Here is a 23,253-nt window from a genome sequence, read left to right on the forward strand (position 1 = left end):
CTGTCCCGTGCTGGCCCCTGAGAGTCCAGGTCCCAGCAGGCCAGGGCCCGGTCTCTTGAGCTCCCCCCACAGGTGGGTGCTCTGACTTAACTGACTGACTTGGGCTGGGAGACCTGGCCATCCCCCCCCCTCCCCCGCCCCCCCCCCCGCCCCCCCCCCCCCCGCCCCCAGGCTGGGGAGCAGGAAGGGGCCCCTCGCTGCGGTGGGCCAGTCTCAGCACAGAGTGTCCTTCCTCCCGGGCCACCTCCCACCACCTCCCGTGCCCAGGCTGCGGGGGAGGGAGGCCAGCTGGGCAGGCACCGAGCACACTCGCCGCACTCTCCAGGGCACCTCCTGCTGGCGCCGGAGGCCCTGGGGCCTGGGAGCCTCAGATGCTGCAGCATCAGCCCCCCACATGCGCCCAGGCTGTGTACCCCTGGGGTGGGGTCTACCTGTTCCTGCTGCAAAGCGGATGGGGGCGGGGCAGGGCGCCGGCCTCCTTGGGGGGCCTCCCTCCTTGGGGGACCTCCCTGCTGTTCCCGGGGCGGCTGTCTGCGGGTCTCTGGGGCTGGGGGGCTGCAGCTCTGGGCTGGGGCGGGCAGGGGGCCTGCCCCACCTCAGCCGTAGCTGTGGGGACTGCTGGGGTCCACGGGGGCGGAGTCCCGCGAGCCAGCGGGGCCGACCAGCTGCCACAGGCGGTGGCCGAGGTGCTGCACCCGGCAGGTGCCCAGCCCGCAGCCCACCCGCAGGAGCCGGGCGTGGCGGGGGCGGGGCCCTGCGGGGCGGCGGGGGCGGGGGCGGGGGCGGGGGCGGGGGCCGGCCCGGGGGCGGCCGGTCGCGGGGGCCGGGTCCGCCCTGCGCTGTGGTCGCAGGGGCTGCTGAAGCTTCCAGAGCGCGGGCCGGGGCGCGGGGAGCTGGGGCTGCAGGCCGCCCGGAGGGGTCCGCACGGGGGGCTCCCTGCAGAGCGAGGCGAGACGTGAGCCGAAGTCTCGGCCCCGACGGCCGTCCAGGGGCCGGAAACCCACCCGCTCCCCGCCTGGGCCGGGCCCGGCGCTGGGGTCCGGCTGCTCAGCCAGGTCACCAGTCCCGGTCACGCGTCCCACTCACCTGTGGGCCCCGGGCAAAGGGCAGCCGACCTGTGGGTCACTGTAGGCGACACCCCAAAGAGGCCCCTCAGCCCTGCCCTCGGAGCGGGTGACGGGCGGCCTAGCCCCTCCCCCCCCCCCCCCCGTGCAGCCCCCGGGGGGCGCCCCTGAGGAGACTGAGGCTGGGGGCCGCTCACAGCGCGGACCTGCCGGGGCGGGGCGGCCGCTCGCCGGTCCTGCGGGCACTCACCGGGGTCTGGCCGGCTGCCCGCTCCCGCCCGGGCCGCGGGACAGTGTCCCCGGGAGCCGCAGGTAGAGGCCGACGCAGGCGAGGGTGAGCGCCCAGCGCCGGGCCATGCGGGCGGGGCTGCCAGGCGGCCGGACGCACCGACGCCTCCACGGACGGACAGACGGACAGACGGACGGGCCGGCGGCTGCGGGGCGCCGCCCCTGGGGTGCCTTCCCGAGTGCGAGCTGGGGGCGCGCGCGGGTGGCACCCGCGTCCCTCCGCCCCAGGGTCCGGGAATGGCGTCCGGCGGAGCCCGAGGGCCCCGGCAGGACCAGGAGCCGGGCGAGCGGGGCGCAGGGATCCCCGAGGGGCCCCGGCCCCCGAGCTAAATAGTTCGCGGCCGGGGCGGGGCCTGCGGGCAGGGGGCCCCCACCCTGGCGGCCCAATGGGCCCCGCGGGGCGTGCAGGGCAGGAGCAGCGGCCTGAGGGCCTGGCCCCCCGGGTAGTCCTGGGCGACTGGCCAGGGGCGCCCGGGCTGCCGCCTCGCCTGCTGGTGGGGGTCGCTGTCTCGAGCCTGGAGGGGCCCACCCGCCGGGCCGAGGAGTGGGTGCCGGGGGTGCGGCCGTGGGGCTGGCCGCCTCAGAACTCTGCCCCACCCCCGAAGTCCACCCGGGAGAGGCCGCGGGCGGGGCCGGCTGGCCAACTCTCAGCCTCTCAGGGGCCACATCTGGACCCAGCCCCGCCCGTCTGCGCCCCCGAGGGCGGCCGTAGCCTCCCGAAGATCTGGGCGGTTTCCTGAAACTTCCGCGAGCAAAGAGGGGCCCCTCCCGCAGGCCTGGCCGCCTGGACGCCTGGACACCCAGTGTGCATCCCCGCAGGTAACACGCACCTGGCGGGCGTCTCCGCCCTCTCACGCCCCCTGCAGTTTGGGGGCGCTGGGTGAAGGCCCTCCTTAGCAGCCATCAGGCTATTTCTTCTTCCTGAAAGCAAGTGTCCTGCTGTGAGCTCACAGGTGTGCCTGCAAAAGGTGTTTCCCTGCAGTGGAGGTTGTGGTCATGGCCAGCGCCAGTGCAGTGCACGGCAGCGGTGCCCAAGGGCTGTTCTCCAAGCTTGGCCCGGCAGCTGGGCTCCCCCTGGGGGTGTGGGGGCATGCCTTCCTCCTGGCCTTGCTCCAGCCCCCCTGCCTGTCCGGGCAGGTGCCCCTTCCTGCCTCCCAGCCAGCCGGTGCCGCGCTCCCCACGGATGGCTTGGCCAGTCCCTCCCGCGGCGCTCCCGGGGGGCTCGGTGAACACTTGCTGCATGAATAAATGAACAAGTGTTGGCCGGGGGACGTATTATGCTCTGGGTTTGCATCTGAGGAAGGTGGGGCGGCAGCAGCAGAGACCCCGGTTTCTTTGCTTATTTTGGCCAGTGGGGGAAAGAGGGGAGGCGGCTGATCACATGACCATTAGCGCACCCAGGGGTGTGGGTGCGGGCAGCGCCGGGCACAGTGGGGGAGGGACAGTCAGAGAAGCTGCGGGCAGGGGCAGGCAGGAGGCCCCCAGGGCCCTTCTGACTTGCTAGCGTGAGGAGCTGCTGGGAGGTCCACGGAGGGACCGGGGCACAGGTGTCTGGCCCGAAGCAGATCTGGGTGGAAGCAGACCTGGGCTGCGCCTGGAATGCGGCTGGGGAGCCCCAGCCATGCTGGGCTCTGGGAGGTGTCGGGGGCACAGAGAGGGGCGAAGATGGGGGGAGGGTAGAGGGTACTCAGCCCTCACCCCTCATGCTGGCACCACCTTCCAGACCACAGCATGTCTGGTGGCTCCTCCACCCAGTGGAGAAAGAGGGAATCAGGATTCCATCTTCAGGACTGTCTGGGCCAGGTGGAGGTGAGCGCTAGAGAGGCTCGGGGCGCCCCGTCTCCTCGGAGCCTATGGGGTGGTGTCTCCTCTGGCCTCAGCCCCTCCAATGGACAGGTGCACCTGCTGGGTGTGGTCAAGGGGCTAGAGGAGCCTTGCGCTGCAGGCTTTGCCCTTAGCCGTGCAGCCTAGCGCCAGCGCAAACATGGAAAGCGGAGCAGAGGCTGCCCTGCGTGGCGCGGGGCTGACAGGACTGGGTGCAGGGGCAGCCTGGGGGCGGGGGCTTGTGTGGGGGAAGATGGCCTGCGGGGCAGTGGCTGAGAAGAGCAGAAGATGGGTGTGAGGGAGGCAGGTTGGGGGTTTGGGATTCACTCCAGGCCTGTAGCTGCCCCCCTGCCTGTCTGGGCAGGTGCCCCTTCCTGCCTCCCAGCCAGCCGGTGCCGCGCTCCCCACGGATGGCTTGGCCAGTCCCTCCCGCGGCGCTCCCGGGGTTCAGTGAACACTTGCTGCATGAATAAATGAACAAGTGTTGGCCGGGGGACGTATTATGCTCTGGGTTTGCATCTGAGGAAGGTGGGGCGGCAGCAGCAGAGACCCCGGTTTCTTTGCTTATTTTGGCCAGTGGGGGAAAGAGGGGAGGCGGCTGATCACATGACCATTAGCGCACCCAGGGGTGTGGGTGCGGGCTGCGCCGGGCACAGTGGGGGAGGGACAGTCGGAGAAGCCACAGGCAGGGGCAGACAGGAGGCCTCTGCCTTCTCTGTGAGGGAAGCCAGCGGGGCCAGGGCTTGGGGAGACGAGGGGAGAGTGAGCGGGCCTCAGCAGGCCGGGCCATTCCCTCTGGGGTTGGGGCCTGGGGTGGGTCTGCAGCAGGAGGGAGGGCAGGACATGTGGCTGGGAATTGCTGATGGGGACAGCCGAGGGGGCGGCCAGGGTCAGCGGCGGGATGACAGGAGGTGGGAGCCTCTGGTTGCAGTTTGGGGAGAGGGGCAGAAAGGAGAAGCGGGGGCCCCTGGGACGGAATCTACCCGGAGGACAGGGAGCAGGGCATGCGGGCTCCTGGGCATGGTGCGGGGACAGGGGGGTGCGGGACCTTTTCCCTGCGAGTGACCTGAGTGGGTGGAAGTAACTCGATCCAGTCCAGCAAATGGTTTTCTCCACCTGCCACAGGCGGGGCCTGCCTGCGCACGGAGGCCGCGGGGCCTCACCGGCCAGGACGACACCTGCCCGTAGCTGGTGTCCCCCGCCCCGGGCCGCTCTGCAAGAGGCTGCAACTGCGAGGCTGGCGGTCAGCGCCCGCCCGTGGGACTTAGGCGGCCCCGGCACGCCCCCTCCCGGCACCGAGCGGCGGCGCTGAGGCCCCCGCCGCTTCCCGCCGCCGCTCGGCCCCGGGGTGGGCACGCGCAGGGCTGGTCACGCGGGGCCCTGGCACCCCCCGCGGCCGCAGCCGGCTCGCCGCGCTGGAGCCAGAGGACCTGGTCCGGCCCCTCCTCTGCGCCCCCGCGGGGAGACCCCGGGCGGGCCCGGGCCTCCTCCCGACTCACAGCGCCGGCCCGGCCCTCCCGCCCCGCGAGGGGGCTTCGCCGCGAGCCGGTCCTCCCGCCGCGCCCGCCGCGCCCGCCGCTGACCCGCCCCGGCCACCGTCGCGGCCCGACAGGCGAGCTCCGCCCCCCGGAACAGCGCCCGGCCGGCTGGACCAACGGGGCGCGCCGCTCGGGGCCCCGCCCACGCGGGGGCGGGGCCAGGCCGCGCAGGCGCACGGCGCGGCCGGGCGGGCCGGCTGGCTGGGAAGATGGCGGCGGGAGCCCTGGCCGCCGCGGCGGAGCGGGCCCGGGGCGCCCGGGGTGCGCGGGCCGGGGCCGGGGCCGGGCCATGAGCTCGCCGTCCCCGAGAGCCCGAGCCGCGGAGCCCGCCCGCGCCCACGGGCCGCCCCGCGCGCCTCGCCATGGCGCGGCTCGCGGACTACTTCGTGCTGGTGGCGTTCGGGCCGCACCCGCGCGGTGAGTGCGCGGCCGGGGACCCGGAAGGCGCGCGGGGCGGCCGGGCGGGCCGGGCGGCCGGGGGGCCCCGCGGGAGGGCGGGCCCTGGCGGCCCGGGCTCCCGGCCCCGGGGCGGGGTGGGCGCCGCGCCGGGGCCCGCGGCCTCCTCGGGCCGGGCCTCGGCTGACCGCGCCGCCGGCCGGGCTCGGCCCCCGAGGCGGCGGGGCCGGGCCGCAGCTCCGCGGGCGGGGGAGAGGAGCGCCCGCCCGGCCGCGCCTGCCCCCGCGCGCCGACCCCGGCGGGGCCCGGCCGCCGCCCGCCCGGGCGCTGTCCAGCGCGCGCGGGAGCGCACCCGGCGGTGACCTCAGCCCGGCGGCGGGGCCCGTGCCAGGCCCCGCGCGGCCCTGTGTGCGGACCTCGCGGCCGCCCGCGCTCCCGGCTGCTGCGGGGCCGGCCCCGGCTGCGCGGGCGGGCGGGCGGGCGGGCCGCGTGGCAGGCGCCCCGAGCCCGAAGGCGGGGTGGGGCCGCCGGCCTGACGCCGCTGTCACCCGCCGCCCCGGCTTCCGCGCCTCGCCGGCGCGCCCGGCCTCGCGGCCCGGCCCTGCACGCGCAGGCGCTCCGGCGCGGCTCGGGCGCACGCCTCGTGGCTCCCGCCTGCCCGTGCCCTTCCCGGACACGCTCCGGAGAGGCGTCCTTGCAGGCTCGCGGTGCGTTGTGAGCCCGGGCCGCGGCTGCCGGAGGCCTGCGTGGGCAGCGGGGAGCCCATGCCGCCTGGAGCAGGGGCCAGGGGCGCGGAGGACCGCTGGGGTGGCGCAGGGTGGGAGCTGTGGGCGGGGAGCGGAGGCCCGGCCGGCCGCAAGCTGGCTTGAGTGCTCGCGGCGGGGCTGTCTGTGCGTCTCCTCCGGGCGGGACCACTGCCCTGCAGCCTTCAGCCAGGCAGCGTCCGTGCGCTGTGAGGAGCGGGCCGCGGCCCTGCCAGGGGGGTGGGAAGGGAAACCCGGCAGGGAGCACCACGAAGTCCTAGGCTGCCCTGCTCCGGCGGTGACCTCGGGCCAGTACCTGGTTCTCTGAGCCCAGTGCCCACCTCACCGTGCGTGCGAGACGGCTGCTGGAGCCCTGTGAGCGCCCGCAGGGGCGGGGCCCTCCTTGGACAGTCGTGGGTGGGCCAGGGGCGGAGGAATGCGGGGTCTTCAGGGTTCGATGCAGAGGGGAGTCGGCCTGAGCCTCCACCAGGAGATGCTGGGCTCAGGGCCTGGTGCTGAGTTCCGAGGTGCTGTCTGGGGGCCCGGTTAGGGGCCAGACCTCTCCAGGCGGGCCGGAGCCTGTTATCTCCGTGGGCAGACCCTTCCCTGTTGAGTGGAGGAGTCCCCCACAGACTCGGGGGTGGCAACTGCCAATCCCGGGCTGGTGCCCAGCTCCTGCCCAGGGCCTCTGGTGTGTCAGTGGATGGGACACTGGGGGCCAGTGCCAGGGTGTGCCTGGGTGTGGAAGACACGCTCGATGGGACCGGGAGCCCCGGGCTGGAGGAGGGGCTGTGCTCACTGCAGCTGGGGGCACCCCAGCCCCAGGAGATCCTCCTTCCCATGGCCCAGCCTCTCTAGTCCTGACCGTGTGGAGTGGCCGCATTCCCAGCCGACCCCACCCACGTCCCTGCCCTCCTCTGGAGCAGGTTGGGGCTGTTTGGGTTGGCCTCGGCAGGCACCCAGCCCCCACCCCGGAGCCCAGGGTCCCAGGCTGGGGGAGAGTTGTCTGGGCTGCCTGGGGAGAGGTCGGGGCACCCTTGAGAGGCTGCGTGGTGCCTGGCTGGGCTGCGCCCGCTCTGAGACCAGGTGGGCAATGTCCCGGGAAGGGCTGCTTTCCCTGCCTCTTCCTGGGCACGCGTGCTGCGGGGGCCAGAGGCAGGCAGAGGAGCCAGTGGCCTTCCCAGCTGAGCCTGGCGTGGGGCATGCGCTGCCAGCGGAGACTGGGTGTGTGCTGTCCGCCCCGAGGTGGCCCCTGTGCACAGGCACCCGTGGGATTCGCAGCTGCCAGGGGAGGCCCATCGGGTACCCTTCCTCCTCGGCCCGCAGAGGGTCCTACCCACGGCTCCCTGTGTCGGTCATTTCACCTGCCCGAGGGCTGCTGTCTTTGCTGCCCGTTGCCTCTGTGGCTGGCAGGGCTGGGGTGGGAGCCTTGGCAGCCTCTGTCCTGGGGTGCAGGTCAGCCCTTGTCCCCATGAGCGGGGCCAGGTTGTGGGCTGGAATCTCGGGGCTGCCCTTTCAGGAAGGCCCTGCCGTGTGCCTGGGCCCTGGGCACTTCCCAAGGAGGAACCTGTTGGTTGGTGGGTGTGGGCAGCTGTCAGCCCGCGGTGAGTGCCCAGGCCGCGGAGCACCCGTGTGGCTTCCCACTCGCAGAGCTCGCCAGCCTGCAGGAGCACCAGGAGTCTGGGGGTGTGGGGGAGAGCAGAAGCCGGGGTCCCTCTGCAGGCCAGGGGCCGCACAGCGTCTGCCCTGGGAGCTGGAGACTCTGTCTGTACCTTCTTGCCCAGGCTGCTGGGGCAGAGCCCTGCATGGGAGTGGCTTCCCTTGATGAATGGCCACTCTGCCCGCCTCCCTGGGGCAGAAGCTGCTGGCCCCATCCGCTCACCACCCCCTTCCTCCACCTGCTGCCTTGTGGTGAGAATTGGGTGAGCCCTGGGTGCCCGCCAGGCCCGGGCCCAGCTGGTGGTTTGGGGCTGCACGTGGCTGGTCCCTGGGGGGAGAGGGGTTGGCTCAGGGCCCACCTTCTTGGGCCTGTTGAGATTGGGCCTGGGTGACCCCAGGGACCTGCCTCGGTGGGCCCGTGGGAGTGTGTGGGTAGATGTGGCACCGGCAGACACCTGACTCCCTCTGTCCCCTCCCCCCATTGCCTGCGGGGTGTCAGTGGGAGGGGGAGCAGGAAGCTGAGGTTTGAGAGTCTGGTTTGAGAGTCTGCCTGGGCTCCTCACCCCCAGCACCCTGCTGCTCCTGCTGCCGCTGGCCCAAGGCGCTGCCTGCAGCCTTGGACTGTGGCCAACAACTGTGGCGCCTCCGGCCCTCCCCAGGCCACGGGGCCGCCAGGTCAGGCTTGGCTGCTCCTGGAGCTGGGGGCCGTGGCCACAGAGCGTGTGCGCGGCGTGGAGCCGCCTTGGCCATCCGGGTTTCTGTACATGCGGCCTCATGCGGCCTCTGTACATGCTGCATGTGGCTGTGTGGGGGCGGGGACACCTGGGCTGGAGCAGTGCCGGGTGTGCAGGGGGCAGCAGGCGGGGTTGGGGGCCGCCCACTGTCCCTTCTGCCCGCCTCGGCCGTGACCTTGCTGCAGGGGCTGCCTGTCGCCCGCTGTGCTCCCCCAGCGCAGCCTGGGAGGTCTGTCCGGCCTTCCGCCAGCTGCTGCCCCTCTGGGCCGTGGCGGGAGACCTGTGCCTCATGTGGGTCCCGGGTGGGCCAGGGAGGGGAGCTCGGGGGTGTCCACTGCCCTCGTGGCCTGTGTGCTGCCCAACCAGCTAGTAGGGTCTTGGGGTTGACCCTCATCTGGGGCGGGTTGTGGGAGGGTCTGGAATTCCTGTCCCCTGCCAGAGGGGCCGTGCATGGGGCTGGGGAGGCAGGGCACGCCCCCTGCCTGGGTTCTGTGCTCGGGCTGCTTGGCCCAGCCAAGGGCTGGCAGGGGCCTGACCCAAGGGCTCCTCTCTGGGCCCTGCAGGAGGTTAGGGGGGGCCTGGTGTTCTTTCCCCCCAAGACTGTTTTTGGGAAATGGCTGGTCTGGAACAGGTGAGGGCCGGGGTGGGGGGCTCTCTCCATTCCTGGCCTCGAGGTCACCGCTGAGCCCCTTGAGACTCCCGGCTGGGTTGGGTGAGGTCCTGGGGGCGCTCTGACCCCTGCTCCTGTCCCCAGGGAGTGGGGAAGGCCAGGGCCAGATCCTGCAGCGCTTCCCCGAGAAGGACTGGGAGGACAACCCGTTCCCCCAGGGCATCGAGCTGGTGAGTGGCGGGCGCCCCGGGCCTCCAGCTGCGTCGGGGTGATGAGTGGGGGGCAGTCGGCTCCCGGCCCTGTGGGCCGGCCTCCTGGCGCCTCGCCCCACGTGCCCGGGGGGCGCCTGAGCTGCGGGCAGGGCGTGCCCCGCGTGTCCAGGGCCCTCGTCGTGTGCGGCCGGTGCGGGGGGCTCCTCCCACGGGGCAGAGGCCCGGAGCACGCTGCGGACCCGCCCCCCCCCGCCCGCAGTTCTGCCAGCCCAGCGGGTGGCAGCTGTGTCCTGAGAGGAGCCCGCCGACTTTCTTCGTGGCCGTCCTCACCGACATCAACTCCGAGCGGCACTACTGCGCCTGCCTGACCTTCTGGGAGCCAGCGGAGCCCGCCCAGGTGAGCTGGGGCCCAGGTGAGCTGGGGCCCACTGCCCCGCCTGGCCCCTGCCTGCGTCCCCGGCCTCTGGCAGGTCTTGGTGCCCCCACCCCGCGAGCTGGAGTCGCCGATGCCGGTCTGAGTCGCCTGTGTCCTCTCTTTGGGCTGGCGGGGTGTGCCTGACCGCTCAGCCCGGGGCACCCTTGTCCACAGGAAGCGGGGTGCACCGAGGACCCCGCCGAGAAGGAGGAGGAGGAGGAGGAGGGAGGCCCGCGGAGACCCTCACCTGCGGCGCCGGGGCCCCGTGGACAGCTGTTTGCCCCCAAGACGCTGGTGCTGGTGTCCCGCCTGGACCACACGGAGGTGTTCAGGGTGAGGCGGGCAGCCGGGCGGGGTGGGGGGTGGGGGCGGCGGGTCCCTGCAGTGGGGCTGCCACTCCCGCCGGTGTCCTTGCAGAACAGCCTGGGGCTCATCTACACCATCCACGTGGAGGGGCTGAGCGTGGGCTTGGAGAGCGTGGTGGGCAACCTGCTCACGTGCACCGTGCCCCTGGCTGGGGGCTCACAGGTGGGTCCGGGCAGGTGCCGTCTGCCCGCAGCTCCGGGCCTCCTGGTGCCACGGCCGGGGTAGGGCCTGGCGGGTGCTCCGGGTCCAGCTGGGCGGGGCCCACCCCAGGCCTCGTCCTCACGTCCTTCCGGTGCCGCTGCGCTGCGTCCCCACTGCTGTGCTGCCTCTTGTCTGGCCTGGCGCCCGCGCCCCTGTCTTCTGCTCCTGCGTGTGCGTCTCTGGGTGTTGTCTCGCTGTCTGGGCGCCGCCTGCCGCCTCGCGCGGGCTGTCTAACCGTGTCTCTCTGCCTGTCTGTCCCGTGCAGCTGGACTCTGTTGAGGAAGGAGTGGTACGGACTCTTTGTTTTTTCTGCCCACCCAGGCCCCGCCCCGCCCCGCCAGAGGCCCTGAGTCTTCTCTGCAGCGCAGCTCGGCCTGGCCGAGGCCACACATGGCCTTTCCCTCGGGCCCTGCTGCCTTTCCCGGCTGGGCCCGGCCAGGCCACGGAGCTCTGGACGGACGAGGTCTGGCCGGAGCCGCTGAGCACTGGCTCCTCTCTCTCCGCAGAGAACCATCTCCCTGGGTGCCGGGGACCGGCAGGTCATCCAGACGCCACTCACTGACTCGCTGCCCGTCAGCCGCTGCAGCGTGGCCCTGCTCTTCCGCCAGCTGGGTGAGCCCGCCCCGCCCGCCTCAGCCCTCCACTCCCCTGGCAGCCAGGGCGCCGCCTGCCCCTGGGGTGGGTGCCCGGCCCTCCAAGACCGTCCTCTGCCCGCAGGCATCACCAACGTGCTGTCCTTGTTCTGCGCCGCGCTCACGGAGCACAAGGTGCTCTTCCTGTCTCGGAGCTACCAGCGGTTAGCCGACGCCTGCCGGGGGCTGCTGGCCCTGCTCTTCCCCCTCAGATACAGGTGCCACCCCCTGCCCTGCCCCGGCCCGCCCCTCCCCCCGCCCCTCCTGGGGCTCACCCCCGCGGCCCGTTGCAGCTTCACCTACGTGCCCATCCTGCCGGCCCAGCTCCTGGAGGTCCTCAGCACGCCCACGCCCTTCATCATCGGCGTCAGCGCGGACTTCCAGGCCGAGACCCAGGAGCTGGTGAGCTGCCGCCCTCCCTCGCTGCTCCAGGCCCGCTGAGTGGCCGCGCATCCCTTGACCCCTGGGCCCCTTTGTCCGCAGCTGGATGTGATTGTGGCTGATCTGGATGGAGGGACGGTGACTGTCCCCGAGTGTGTGCACATCCCAGCCCTGCCGGAGCCGCTGCAGAGCCAGACGCACAGCATTCTGAGCATGGTGAGGCCACAGGCCTTTTGGGCAGCGGGCAGGGCCTGGGGGCCAGAGCCCAGGCCAGCCAGCCACTCACCCACGGCCCTCTGCTCCTGCAGGTCCTGGATCCGGAGTTGGAGCTGGCGGATCTCGCCTTCCCGCCACCCACGACAGGCGCCTCCTCCCTGAAGATGCAGGTGTGGGTGCCGCGCCCCTGTGTCCTCCTGGGGCTGGGCCGGGCTGCTGTGGGTGGTCATCAGCATGGGTGCTGTGGCCTTGCACGGGGCCTGCAGAGGCACTTGGGTGGAGGGGAGAGTGCGGGGCGGGGCAGGGGGAGCCGGCGGCCCTCACCCAGCCCTCTGCCCAGGACAAGGAACTGCGGGCGGTCTTCCTGCGGCTGTTTGCGCAGCTCCTGCAGGGCTACCGCTGGTGTCTGCACATGGTCCGCATCCACCCCGAGCCTGTCATCCGCTTCCACAAGGTGGGTGTCCGGCGGGTGGGCAGGCGGGCGGGCGTGTGGGTGTTTGGCTGGAGGGGCTGAGCTCCCATATGTCCCCAGGCAGCCTTCCTGGGCCAGCGAGGGCTGGTGGAGGACGACTTCCTGATGAAGGTGCTGGAGGGCATGGCCTTCGCCGGCTTTGTGTCGGAGCGCGGCGTCCCCTACCGCTCCACGGACCTGTTTGATGAGGTGAGCCCCCGCCCCGGCCGGGAGGACCCTCGCTCCTGGCCCCCCTCACCCTGCCTCCTCCCCTAGCTGGTGGCCCACGAGGTGGCTCGGATGCGGGCGGACGAGAACCACCCCCAGCGTGTGCTGTGCCACGTCAAGGAGCTGGCGGAGCAGCTGTACAAGAATGTGAGCCAGGGCCGGGCGGGGCGGGGCCACGTCAAGTTGCTGCGGAGCGGCTGTGCGGGAACAGGAACTGGGGCGCGCCTGGGCGCACAGCCCTCTCCCCGCCCGACACCCCCCGTCGTGTCTCCCCAGGAGAACCCGTACCCCGCTGTGGCCATGCATAAGGTGCAACGGCCCGGGGAGGCCAGTCACCTGCGACGGGCACCCCGGCCCTTCCCCCGCCTGGACGAGGGCACCGTGCAGTGGATCGTGGACCAGGCCACCGCCAAGATGCAGGGCGCGCCCCCTGCCGTGAAGGCCGAGAGGAGGACCACTGTGCCCTCGGGCCCCCCCATGAGTGCGTGACCTGGGTGGGGGGGCGCGGCTCAGGGAGACGGAGGGCCGGAGGCTGAGACCAGCGTGTTCTCTCTTGCTCCCCAGCTGCCATCCTGGAGCGGGGTGGCGGGCCCCACGGCAATAGCGCGCGCCGCCTGGAGGTCGTCCGCAACTGCATCTCCTATGTGTTCGAGGGCAAGATGCTGGAGGCCAAGAAGGTGAGGGCGCTGGCCTGGGCACACTGGTGCTGCATGCAGGTGCTTCTCCCCCGGTGCCTGGGCAGTGGTCCTCAGGGGTATCTGGACAGACTGGCTGGCAGCAGCCTAGGTGGACGCCAGGCCGGTCAGGGCCTGCAGAGAGGGGTGAGCAGCGTCCGTGTCTTTACAAGCCTGAGGGCCCAGAGGTGGCTGCGGCTCCTGCAGTGGCACATTGGTGCCTCCGGGCGGCGCTCGTTCCCTGGCCCTCAGAGACGTTGCGGGGCCTCATGTCCTGTGGCCGTGGGTCCTGGGTGGGTGTCCAGTGTCCTTCCACCAGCGCACTGTGGGTTGCACCCGCGGGCTGGGGTCCAAGGCATGTTGCCTGGACATCCTCGGGCGGGGGTGTGGCCTTTCCTGGTGCCCCTGTGGGACACAGGTGCCTGCCTTAGCCCTGCCCGCTCTGTCACCAGTTGCTCCCGGCTGTGCTGAGGGCCTTGAAGGGGCGTGCCGCCCGCCGCTGCCTGGCCCAGGAGCTGCACCTGCACGTGCAGCAGAACCGGGCTGTCCTGGACCACCAGCAATTCGACTTCGTCGTGCGCATGATGAACTGCTGCCTACAGGTGGGCCAGCCTTACCCACCAGGGGGCGGGTATGATTAGCCAGCAGGCAGGACGGGGGTTTCTGGCCACGCCCATGGCGGGGAAGCCCTGGTCTGGGGTGAGGATGGCCCTGGCGAGCCCTCGCAGGGCATTGGGCTCTTCCGGCTGATTGCCCGGGGCTCTGGGGGAGTGGGGAAGCGGGGCCCACTGGTTTGGGGAGGGTTCCGACGCGTGGGCTCTGGCAGGACTGCACCGCCCTGGACGAGCACGGCGTGGCAGCTGCCCTGTTGCCCCTGGTCACGGCCTTCTGCCGGGTGAGTGCAGGGCACCCCCAGTCCCATCCTCCTACCTGGGGGCCCCTCCAGCACTGCCCCTGCGTGACCCCCCCCTGCCCCCACAGAAGCTGAGCCCAGGGGTGACGCAGTTTGCATACAGCTGCGTGCAGGAGCACCTGGTGTGGAGCACGCCGCAGTTCTGGGAGGCCATGTTCTACGGGGACGTGCAGACTCACATCCGGGCCCTGTATCTGGAGCCTACCGAGGACCAGGAGCCCTCCCAGGTGGGCGTGGACGAGGGTGAGGCCCGGGGCAGGCGCTGGCCTCGTCTCTGCTCACCTGTGGTGTCCGCAGGGCGGGGAGACGCCCACACAAGAGGACGAGCGCTCTGCCCTGGACGTGGCATCTGAGCAGCGGCGCCTGTGGCCCACCCTGAGCCGCGAGAAGCAGCAGGAGCTGGTGCAGAAGGAGGAGAGCACGGTGTTCAGCCAGGCCATCCACTATGCCAACCGCATGAGCTACCTGCTGCTGCCCCTGGATAGCAGCAAGAGCCGACTGCTGCGGGAGCGGCCCGGCCTGGGAGACCTGGAGAGTGCCAGCAACAGCCTGGTCACCAGCAGGTGGGCGACCTGCGGTGGGGCGGGGTGGCCTGATGTGGGGCGGGGCGGGGGCGGTGGGATGGACCTGGCGGGCACTACAAGCCTCTTCCTGGGCAGCATGGCGGGCAGCGTGGCTGATAGCTACGACACAGAGAGCGGCTTTGAGGACGCGGAGGGCTGTGATGTGGCCGGGACAGTGGTCCGCTTCATCAACCGCTTCGTGGACAAGGTCTGCACGGAGAGCGGGGTCACCAGTGACCACCTCAAAGGGCTGCACGTCATGGTGCCAGGTACGGGGTCTGGGCGGGAACCGTGCGCCCCGATGGGTGGGCGCAGGCCTGAGCGCTTCTTCCCCCAGACATTGTGCAAATGCACATTGAGACGCTGGAGGCCGTGCACCGGGAGAGCAAGAGGCTGCCCCCCATCCAGAAGGTGAGGGCGGAGGCCGGCGGGCGGTGGGCTGGCAGTGGGCGGGGCTGTGCGCTGACTCCCCTGTCCCCAAGCAGCCCAAGCTGCTGCGGCCGCACCTGCTGCCGGGCGAGGAGTGTGTGCTGGACGGCCTGCGCGTCTACCTGCTGCCGGATGGGCGCCAGGGCGGCGCGGGGGGCACTGGCGGGGGCCCTGCCCTGCTCCCAGCCGAGGGTGCCATCTTCCTCACCACCTACCGGGTCATCTTCACGGGGTTGCCCACTGACCCCCTGGGTGAGCTCCCCATGCCCCCTCCCCCTGCCCCGTGGGCTTGCCCCCACCGGGGCCGCGAGTCCCTGGGATGTAGGGCACTGCCCACCGCACCCCACCAAGGCTTGTGACCCCCCGCGGCATCCTGATGCTCCCGCCCTGCCCCAAGTCGGGGAGCAGGTGGTGGTCCGCTCCTTCCCAGTGGCCTCGCTGACCAAGGAGAAGCGCGTCATTCTGCAGAACCCTGTGGACCAGGTCAACCAGGACGGGCTGCAGCTGCGTTCCTGCACCTTCCAGGTGGGCTGGGCCGGGCCCCTCTGGGCCAGCGTGTCTGTCCACTGTGTGCCCGCCTGGGTCTGCCTGGTCCTGGGAGGCCCATAGCGCATGTTAAGGGGCAGCTTTGGAGGGGGGCCCTCAGCCCTATAGCTGGGGCGCTGGGGCGCCGCAGGGGGTAGCTCCACATCCTCACGGCCCCCCAGGGAGACATGCCCCACCAGCCCCAGGCGCTTGCATTCCTCACTGGCCACTGGTGGCATGGCTGGGCTCTGAAACTGTGTCCGGCGCAGCTGCTGAAGATGGTGTTCGACGAGGAGGTGGGGTCCGATGGCACAGAGCTCTTCCGCAAGCAGCTGCACAAGCTCCGCTACCCACCTGACATCAGGGGCTCCTTCGCCTTCACGCTGGGCTCCGCCCACGCACCCGGTCGGACACCCCGCGTCACCAAGGAAAAGGGTCCTTCCCTCAAGTGAGCAGGGGTCCCGGTCAGGGCCGCCCCTCGCAGCATGCCACGTGTCCCCCTCGGCTGACCACGTGTCCCCCCCCCCCCCCCCAGGACCCTGTCCCGGAACTTCATGAAAAACGCCAAGAAGACCATGGGGCGGCAGCACATCACCCGGAAGAAGTACACCCCACCCAGCTGGGAGCAGCAGGGGCAGCCGCCCCCTGAGGACCAGGAGGACGAGATCTCAGGTGGAGGCAGGGCGGGGGGGGGGCCGTGGGCCGAGTGGCCCCAAAGGAGGGACGTCCGGGCGGTGGGTGTGACCTGTGTGCCGCCCCCAGTGTCGGAGGAGCTGGAGCCCAGCACGCTGACGCCATCGTCGGCCCTGAAGCCCGCGGAGCGCACGGCCACCAGCAGCCTGGTGGAGCGCGCCTGCTGCCGGGACTACCAGCGCCTGGGCCTGGGCACCCTCAGCAGCAGCCTGAGCCGCGCCAGGTCTGAGCCTTTCCGGGTCTCCCCGGTCAACCGCATGTACGCCATCTGCCGCAGGTGAGCTGGGCCTCGGGGTGTGGGCTGGGGTGCTGGCAGCGCCACCCTGCCCAGCCGTGGCCGGGGCCACCTCACCGCGCACGCCCGCCCCAGCTACCCAGGGCTGCTGATCGTGCCTCAGAGCGTCCAGGACAACACTCTGCAGCGCGTTGCCCGCTGCTACCGCCAGGGCCGCTTCCCCGTGGTCTGCTGGCGCAGCGGGCGCTCCAAGGCCGTGCTGCTGCGCTCCGGCGGCCTGCAGGGCAAGGGTGTGGCCGGCCTCTTCAAGACCCAGAACGCGCCCTCCCCAGGTAACCCCCTCCCCCCGCCCCGCTGTTCATCCCTCCCCTGCCCGCCCATGGCGCCCACTCACCCGCCCTCCCGCAGGCCAGTCCCAGGCAGACTCGAGCAGTCTGGAACAGGAGAAGTACCTGCAGGCTGTGGTCAGCTCCATGCCCCGCCACGCCGACGCCTTGGGGCGCAACACTCTCAGCGGCTTCTCCTCGACCCACACAGGCAGCCACGGTGAGGGCGCTGGGTGGGGCCTGGGCTGGACGGGGGGAGGACCCCAGCCCTCACTCTGCCGGCTGCCCTCCCGTGGCCATCCCTTGTGGCCTCCAGGGCCTCTGGCTGGCTTCCCGCTCCCACCATCCTGCCACTGCCTCAGTGGGGGCCCCTCTGTCCCCCTCTGTCCAGGTTCCGTACTTCGAGCCACCGCTCTTGTCTGCTCTGGTCTCTGACCTCACCTTGGTCTCACCCGTCCCACTCTTCCCGCCCCTCTGTCCACCCCGGACGTGCTGCGTCTGAGCCCGGGGCCCCTGCTTCTGCCTAGTCCTGCTCCAGACCCAGCGCCGAGCCTCTGGCGCAGCCTCCGTCCCTCAGGGGAGGGGCGGCCCCTGTCAGCAGAATAGGTGCCGTGGCCGGAGCCCAGGGCCTGTGCCTCACCACCGTGGGGGTGGGGGCAGACCTGCTCGGAGCTGGGCCTTTGCTGCCCTCCACAGCCAGTCGCTCGGCCTGTCCCTGGGTGACCCTGGCCGATACCCCTGGGTCCTCCCCGGCCTGCCCCTCAGTGTCAGTGCCTTGGGTGCCCTTGCAGCAGCCCTTGCGTGCCAGGGCCTAGGGTCCAGGGCAGGGGCCGGGCCAGTCCACCTCGGGGCCCTGCCAGTGCTGTCCTCAGCAGCCTGCTGGTGTCAGCTCAGCTCCCCAGTGGAGCCTGCTCTGCGGGGCAGGTGCCGGCGAAGGCCTGGCCGTGGGTTTCTTGCGGGCCACCTGTCTCCTGGCGCCACCCAACAGGCGCAGGCCATCTCCTGGCCCCGTGGCCTGCGGACACAGGCACCTCAGCTGTCCACGGGCCACAGAGCCAATGCCGTCCATGGGACAGGAACACAGCGTGTCTTTATTGGGTGGCCATGCCACCTGCCCCCCTCGGTGGGTCCTGGGGAGGAAACCACCCGTGGCTGATGCTCAGCCACACCCGGGGCACCTGGGCAGCGCTGTGGGGGCTGAGCATCATCGATGGGCCAGGAGGGGTCTCCCCAGGAGACACCGGGCCCACCTCTCCTCCTCCCACTGACTCGGCCACGCCCCCTGCCCCGCACCCGGCCCTTTGGGCCACAGGTCCCCCACTGGGCACACTGGGGCCTGGGGCCAGGCCTGAGCCTTCTCTCTGCTGTGCCCCCAGTGCCCAGCCCCAGAGCCAGGGTCACCACGCTGTCCAACCCCATGGCGGCCTCGGTCTCCAGATGGACCGGTCCCCGAGGTACTGTACTGGCCACACAGGCTGGCTCCCCACACCTGGCGCTGGCAGCCCCGGGGCCCGCGTGGTCTGGGGCACTAACGTCTCCACCGGCACTAACGCCCCGAGTGAGGCAGTGTTAACTCGGCCGCCCGCGGCCCTGGCACTAACCGCCTGACGCCCCCACCCCCCGCCCTGCCCTGGGAGCTCAGCCCAGGTAAGTGGTGCTCCGTCCCCACCTGGGCACTCACCTGCTCTCTCTGTGCAGGTAAATGGGGCAGCGTCCGGGCCAGTGGGCGCAACAGTGGGCTTGGTCCTGACGTGGGCCCCCGGCTGGCCAGCCGGGACATGCTGGGGCCCCCCCAGGCCAATGGGGCCCCGCCCGACCCAGGCTTCCTGCGACCCCAACGAGCAGCCCTCTACATCATCGGGGACAAAGCCCAGCTCAAGGTGACTGGGGGTGCCGGGCCGGCCGGGCAGGGCCCCGGGGCACTCCTCACCGCCGCTCCTCCCCCAGGGTGTGCGGCCAGACCCCCTGCAGCAGTGGGAGCTGGTGCCCATCGAGGTGTTCGAGGCGCGGCAGGTGAAGGCCAGCTTCAAGAAGCTGCTGAAGGCCTGTGTCCCGGGCTGCCCGTTGGCTGACCTCACCCCCAACTCCTTCCTGCGCTCACTGGAGGACTCGGAGTGGTTGGTCCAGGTCTGTCCCCGCGCCCTGCCCCACTGCAGCCCAGGGCCAGCCCAGGTGGGGGTGCCTGGACGGTGGAGGGAGGCCTGGCCTGGTGCTCTGCCCTCCGTCCGGGTGGGGGCTGGGCCCCGTGCACCGCAGGCTCGGAGGAAGTGGTGGGTGTGGCTGGCGGAGGCCTGGGGCGGTGCTGAGGCCCTGCCTGCCCCGGTGCTGAGGCCCTGCCTGCCCCGCAGATCCACAAGCTGCTGCAGGTGGCCGTGCTGGTGGTGGAGCTCCTGGACTCGGGCTCTTCCGTGCTGGTGAGCCTGGAGGACGGCTGGGACATCACCACTCAGGTGCGTGCAGGTGGGGTGTTGGGGGGGCATCTGCTCCCTGGGCGTGCCTGACCCGTGGGTGATGCCGCAGGTGGTGTCGCTGGTGCAGCTGCTCTCGGACCCGTTCTACCGCACCCTCGAGGGTTTCCGGCTGCTGGTGGAGAAGGAGTGGCTGTCCTTCGGCCACCGCTTCAGCCACCGCGGGGCCCACACCCTGGCGGGGCAGAGTGGCGGCGTCACCCCGGTTTTCCTGCAGTTCCTGGACTGTGTGCACCAGGTGGGCGGGGCCGGCGGTGGGCGGGGCCGGCGGTGGGCGGGGCCGGCGGTGGGCGGGGCCGGCGGTGGGCGGGGCCGGCGGTGGGCGGGGCCGGCGGTGGGCGGGGCCCAGCGCCTGGACCCTGACCTCTGACCCGCCGCCCTGCAGGTCCACCTGCAGTTCCCCATGGAGTTCGAGTTCAGCCCGTTCTACCTCAAATTCCTGGGCTACCACCACGCGTCCCGGCGCTTCCGAACCTTCCTGCTCGACTCGGACTACGAGCGCATCGAGCTGGGTAGGTCCCTGGGGGGGGCGGGGGGGGGGGCTCCGGCGGGCCGGGCACAGCTGGGCGCGGGCTGAGTGCGCCCCCCGCAGGGCTGCTGTACGAGGAGAAGGGGGAGCGCAGGCCGCAGCAGGCCTGCCGCTCGGTGTGGGAGTACGTGGAGCGGCTGAGCAAGAGGACGCCCGTGTTCTACAACTACATGTACGCGCCTGAGGACGCGGAGGTGAGTGGCCAGCGGGGGGCCCTGCCCACGCCCCACGCCGCCGCGCCCCCCCTCACGGCCCTGCGCCCCCAGGTCCTGCGGCCCTACAGCAACGTGTCCAACCTGAAGGTGTGGGACTTCTACACCGAGGAGACGCTGGCCGAGGGCCCGCCCTACGACTGGGAGCTGGCCCAGGGGCCCCCCGAGCCCCCCGAGGAGGAGCGGCCTGACGGGGGCGCCCCCCAGAGCCGGCGCCGCGTGGTGTGGCCCTGCTACGACAACCGGCCCCGTGCGCAGCCCGACGCCATCTCCCGCCTGCTGCAGGTGCGTGCGGCCCTCCGGCCGGCCTGCGGTGACCGGTGCGCACCGCCGTCGTGTCTGAGCACGTCCTGCGCGGTGTCCTGCCCGCCCGCCCTCCTCTGCCAGCCCTGCGCCCGCCCCAGGGGCCGCCGGCCGAGACCCCGGGGAGCGGTGACCAGGCACTGCAGGCAGCCCCGCCCCGCCTGCCCCCAGCTCTTGGAGACTGTCTCGGGGGCTGCTGCTTCCTGGTGGGGAGAGTGGGGTGCTCGCCCCGCCTCTGGGAGGGCGAAGGCCAAGCAAGCAGGCCCCCCTCCTTGATGGCCCAGTGGCCCTGGGTGTGGGGTCACAGGGTCGTGGTTTTGTGGGAGCAGAGGGGTTGGTGCTCACACCTTCTCACAGGGTGCCCCATGCTGTGCCCCGGCCTGCACTGCGCTGGGGTGGGGGTCTGGAGCCTGTGCTTGGCCCCCCTAACCTGCCGCCAGCACCTCTGTCCCCCAGGGTCACCTCTCCCGTGTGACGTGGGCACAGGGGCGTGTGGTCTGGGTCCGCGTCCCTGGGCTCTGCCCGCTCTCCCAGGGGCCTCAGGCCGGCGTGCGCCGCTGCTGAGGAAACGCGCCAGCGGCAAGGGCCGTCGCCTCCACTCCGAGACTCCAGGGCGGGCACCCACGGGACCCCTGCTGGCTGGTGCCCCCTCCCGTCCCGCGCGGCCCATGCCTGCCCCAGCGTCTCAGTCTGGGGGCGCCGTTCTCCCCAGGGCCCTCCATTTCGCCACCCTTCCTGGAGGCCCTGGGGGTGCCCCTCAGCCCAGTCCCTGCCTTCTTTCTGGACTGGCCACCTCCCCGGTTCTCGCCCTGTTCCCGGTCGTGGTGCTGTTGCGGGGCCGCGTCTTCAGCGCCGCCACCATTGCCTTTTGGAAAGGCTCATGCCATGTGTGGCGCTGGGCCAGCCCGGCACCCCTCCCTGCCCTGCGGGCGCGTTCACAAGGATCCACGTTGGCGGGCTGAGCATCCGCCCGAGCCCGGACCCTTCGGCGCCGGCCCTTAGCCCTGCCCCTGAGCCAGGGGCGTCGCAGCCACACTGACCAGCACCCGGCAGTGTCACTTCCTGGGCAGCCCCGCGCTGTGCTTGAGACCCGGGTCAGCTGGTTCTCCCGGGGGTGTGGCCCTCCTGGAGCGGGGTGCAGCCTCCCAGGCCTGGGGGTTTGGGTCCTGCCCGCCTCCCAGCGCGCTCTGCTGGCCCGGGTGTCCTCCTCTGGCTCTCTGCTGCCTTGGCCAGAGGCTGGAGCAGGCCACTTTCGTGGCCACGGCCAAAGCGCGGTCCTGGTGGGATAGTCCTGCCAGAGAAGAGAGGCCTCCTGCTTTCACCCCGTTCCTCTGCCGCCCGCAGGGCGTGCAGGGACTGACCGCCGTCCTGGCTAGAGCCCTGCCCGCCTGCCCCTCCACGCAGGCTGCGCTCGAGCTTCCGCCCTGTCTGGCATCTCGGGGTGCCAGGCGCCCCAGGGAGCAGCCTGCCGGGCGAGGTGGCAGCTGCTGGCCCCTGCGCGCCGCCCCCACAACCCTGGCCGGCCACGGCCCCGCCGTCCCCCCCCCGCGCGTGCCTCCCGGCGTGGGCGGCATAGTCTCTGTTTGCTGGCGCCCCCCAGGAGCTGCAGAGGCTGGAGACGGAGCTGGGCCGCCCCCACGAGCGCTGGAAGGACGCCTGGGACCGCGCCAAGGCCTCACAGCGCCTGGAAGGCCGGGCAGGCGGCCGTGTGAGTGGGGGAGTGCGTGGGCCGGAGGGTGGCTCCCTGGGCATTGAGGCTTCGCCCCTGACCCGGCCCTCTCCCTCTCCCAGGGCACCCCCAGCTCCCTACTGGTGTCCAGCGTCCCCCACCACCGCCGCTCGCTGGGTGTGTACCTGCAGGAGGGGCCGGTGGGCTCCACCCTGAGCCTCAGCCTGGACAGTGACCAGAGCAGCGGCTCCACAGCCTCGGGCTCACGCCAGGCCGCCCGCCGCAGCACCAGCACCCTGTACAGCCAGTTCCAGACCGCCGAGAGCGAGAACAGGCGGGTGCCCCGGCCTGGGTGCTCCTGGGGGGGCGGGGCGGGGCAGGGCGAGCGGAGGCGACAGCGGCTGGTGGAAGCCAGGAGGCTGGGACAGGGCTTGGGGTGCAGGGGCAGTGACCACAGCCAGGCGTGGTTTGGTCTCCTCCGGGGGGCCCCACGAGGGCAGGCAGGTGCGTCCAGGTGAGGCCGGACCCCAGCAGGTACATTCCAGACCCTCCCAGACCCCCGGCGCCCATCCCTGGTGTCGGCTCCCTACCCCCACCCCGCCGCGTGTGCCCGGCGGACTGAGGGGCGCCCTGTCTTCCTGCGGACAGCCCCGATCTGCTTGCTGGCCCCCGGCCAGTGCACCTCCCTTTCTGGGGTCTGACTGGCCCGGCTGCCCCCCGCAGGTCCTATGAGGGGACGCTGTACAAGAAGGGGGCCTTCATGAAGCCCTGGAAGGCCCGCTGGTTCGTGCTGGACAAGACCAAGCACCAGGTGAGGGGCCGCGGGGCCGTGGGGGGTGGGCAGGGAGGGGCCCTCCTGACTCGCTGCCCGCTCAGCTGCGCTACTATGACCACCGCGTGGACACGGAGTGCAAGGGCGTCATCGACCTGGCCGAGGTGGAGACTGTGGTGCCTGGCACGCCCACCATGGGCGCCCCCAAGACGGTGGATGAGAAGGCCTTCTTTGACGTGAGCCCGGCAGGGCGGGCGGGCGGGCGGGCGGGCCCAGGCCTGGGGTGGTAGGACAGGCCCGCGCTCAGCCGCCCCCGCCCCCCGCAGGTGAAGACCACGCGCCGCGTTTACAACTTCTGTGCCCAGGACGTCCCCTCGGCCCAGCAGTGGGTGGACCAGATCCAGAGCTGCCTGTCCGACGCCTGAGCCGCCCGCCCGACCGGGGGCAGGGCCCCGGCCATGTTTACACCCCCGCCCGCCCGCCCGCGACAGTATTGCGGCCCCTCTGCACAGCCCCCGCCGCCGGCCGCGCGGCTCTAACTTATTCCGAGTCGTGGGCGCGGGCAGGGGCCCCGGTACGCCCCGGGGTGGCCTGTACATAGCCCCGGCCCCGCCCCCGCCGCCCCGGCCCGCCGGCCCCTGTCCCCAGACCAGAGTCTATAAAGAGCGGAGAGACCGAGCGAGCTGCGCCTGCCTCGCGCGTCCCCGGGAAGCCCGGGCGGGGCGGCCGGCGGGCGGGCGGGCTGCGGAGGGGCGCTGCGGAGGGGGCGCGGGGGGTGGGACGGGGGGGGGGGGGGGCGGTGGACACGCCGGTCCCTGGTCCGGGGAGTTGGAGGGGGCGGGGTTCCCAGGGGAGGCCGCTGGGAGGGGGGTGGGGAGTGCGGGGGCGCCCCGGGCTGCTGGTGACGCGCTGCACCGGTCCCTTCCCTCGGGCCCCCCTGGGCCCCCCCCACGGCCGGGGCCTGAGCAGCCCGAGCGCCCGCGG

The 23,253-nt window shown here is 72.2% G+C and overlaps 2 protein-coding genes across 4 annotated transcripts; one reads left to right on the top strand and one right to left on the bottom strand.

Moving 5' to 3' along the window:
• Window positions 1-596: 596 nt before the first annotated feature.
• On the bottom strand, window positions 597-1,421 carry ADM2 (adrenomedullin 2; the record flags this gene model as incomplete). The annotated part of the gene is made up of 3 exons (XM_084254858.1): window positions 597-754; window positions 797-936; window positions 1,315-1,421. The coding sequence occupies 3 exons, from the start codon at window positions 1,419-1,421 to the stop codon at window positions 597-599; spliced, it is 405 nt and encodes a 134-aa protein (XP_084110984.1).
• A 3,533-nt stretch (window positions 1,422-4,954) lies between these two features.
• SBF1 (SET binding factor 1) lies at window positions 4,955-22,810 on the top strand. Of its 3 annotated transcripts, none has more exons than XM_084255761.1 (41): window positions 4,955-5,131; window positions 9,001-9,086; window positions 9,328-9,465; window positions 9,658-9,816; window positions 9,901-10,011; window positions 10,557-10,662; window positions 10,768-10,900; window positions 10,976-11,084; window positions 11,166-11,279; window positions 11,372-11,449; window positions 11,620-11,733; window positions 11,812-11,940; window positions 12,007-12,105; window positions 12,235-12,439; window positions 12,523-12,635; window positions 13,085-13,234; window positions 13,459-13,527; window positions 13,614-13,778; window positions 13,843-14,108; window positions 14,205-14,377; window positions 14,446-14,519; window positions 14,594-14,789; window positions 14,935-15,062; window positions 15,332-15,510; window positions 15,598-15,734; window positions 15,825-16,032; window positions 16,126-16,322; window positions 16,399-16,536; window positions 17,693-17,770; window positions 18,015-18,196; window positions 18,264-18,443; window positions 18,665-18,766; window positions 18,837-19,022; window positions 19,170-19,296; window positions 19,377-19,507; window positions 19,580-19,810; window positions 21,429-21,536; window positions 21,620-21,831; window positions 22,221-22,308; window positions 22,374-22,505; window positions 22,596-22,810. In XM_084255761.1, exons 1-41 carry the CDS (start codon window positions 5,077-5,079, stop codon window positions 22,692-22,694), a joined length of 5,685 nt encoding a protein of 1,894 aa, XP_084111887.1. In that variant the 5' UTR covers window positions 4,955-5,076; the 3' UTR covers window positions 22,695-22,810. The 3 variants fall into 3 exon arrangements, with proteins under 3 accessions (XP_084111887.1, XP_084111888.1, XP_084111889.1); XM_084255762.1 differs by having other exon boundaries at window positions 13,614-13,772; XM_084255763.1 differs by lacking the exon at window positions 17,693-17,770 and having other exon boundaries at window positions 13,614-13,772.
• Window positions 22,811-23,253: the final 443 nt, after the last annotated feature.

The sequence above is a fragment of the Talpa europaea genome (genome assembly GCF_964194135.1).
Source record: "Talpa europaea genome assembly, chromosome: 15".
Lineage (NCBI taxonomy): Eukaryota > Metazoa > Chordata > Mammalia > Eulipotyphla > Talpidae > Talpa > Talpa europaea.

Excerpts from the sequence above, each read along its gene's own strand:
- SBF1 (XM_084255761.1), top strand. The coding sequence starts at position 5,077 with ATGGCGCGGCTCGCGGACTACTTCGTGCTGGTGGCGTTCGGGCCGCAC. Across the intron at positions 16,033-16,125 it reads ATGTACGCCATCTGCCGCAG|CTACCCAGGGCTGCTGATCG; the intron begins GTGAGCTGGGCC and ends CGCCCGCCCCAG. Across the intron at positions 18,197-18,263 it reads GGGACAAAGCCCAGCTCAAG|GGTGTGCGGCCAGACCCCCT; the intron begins GTGACTGGGGGT and ends CTCCTCCCCCAG.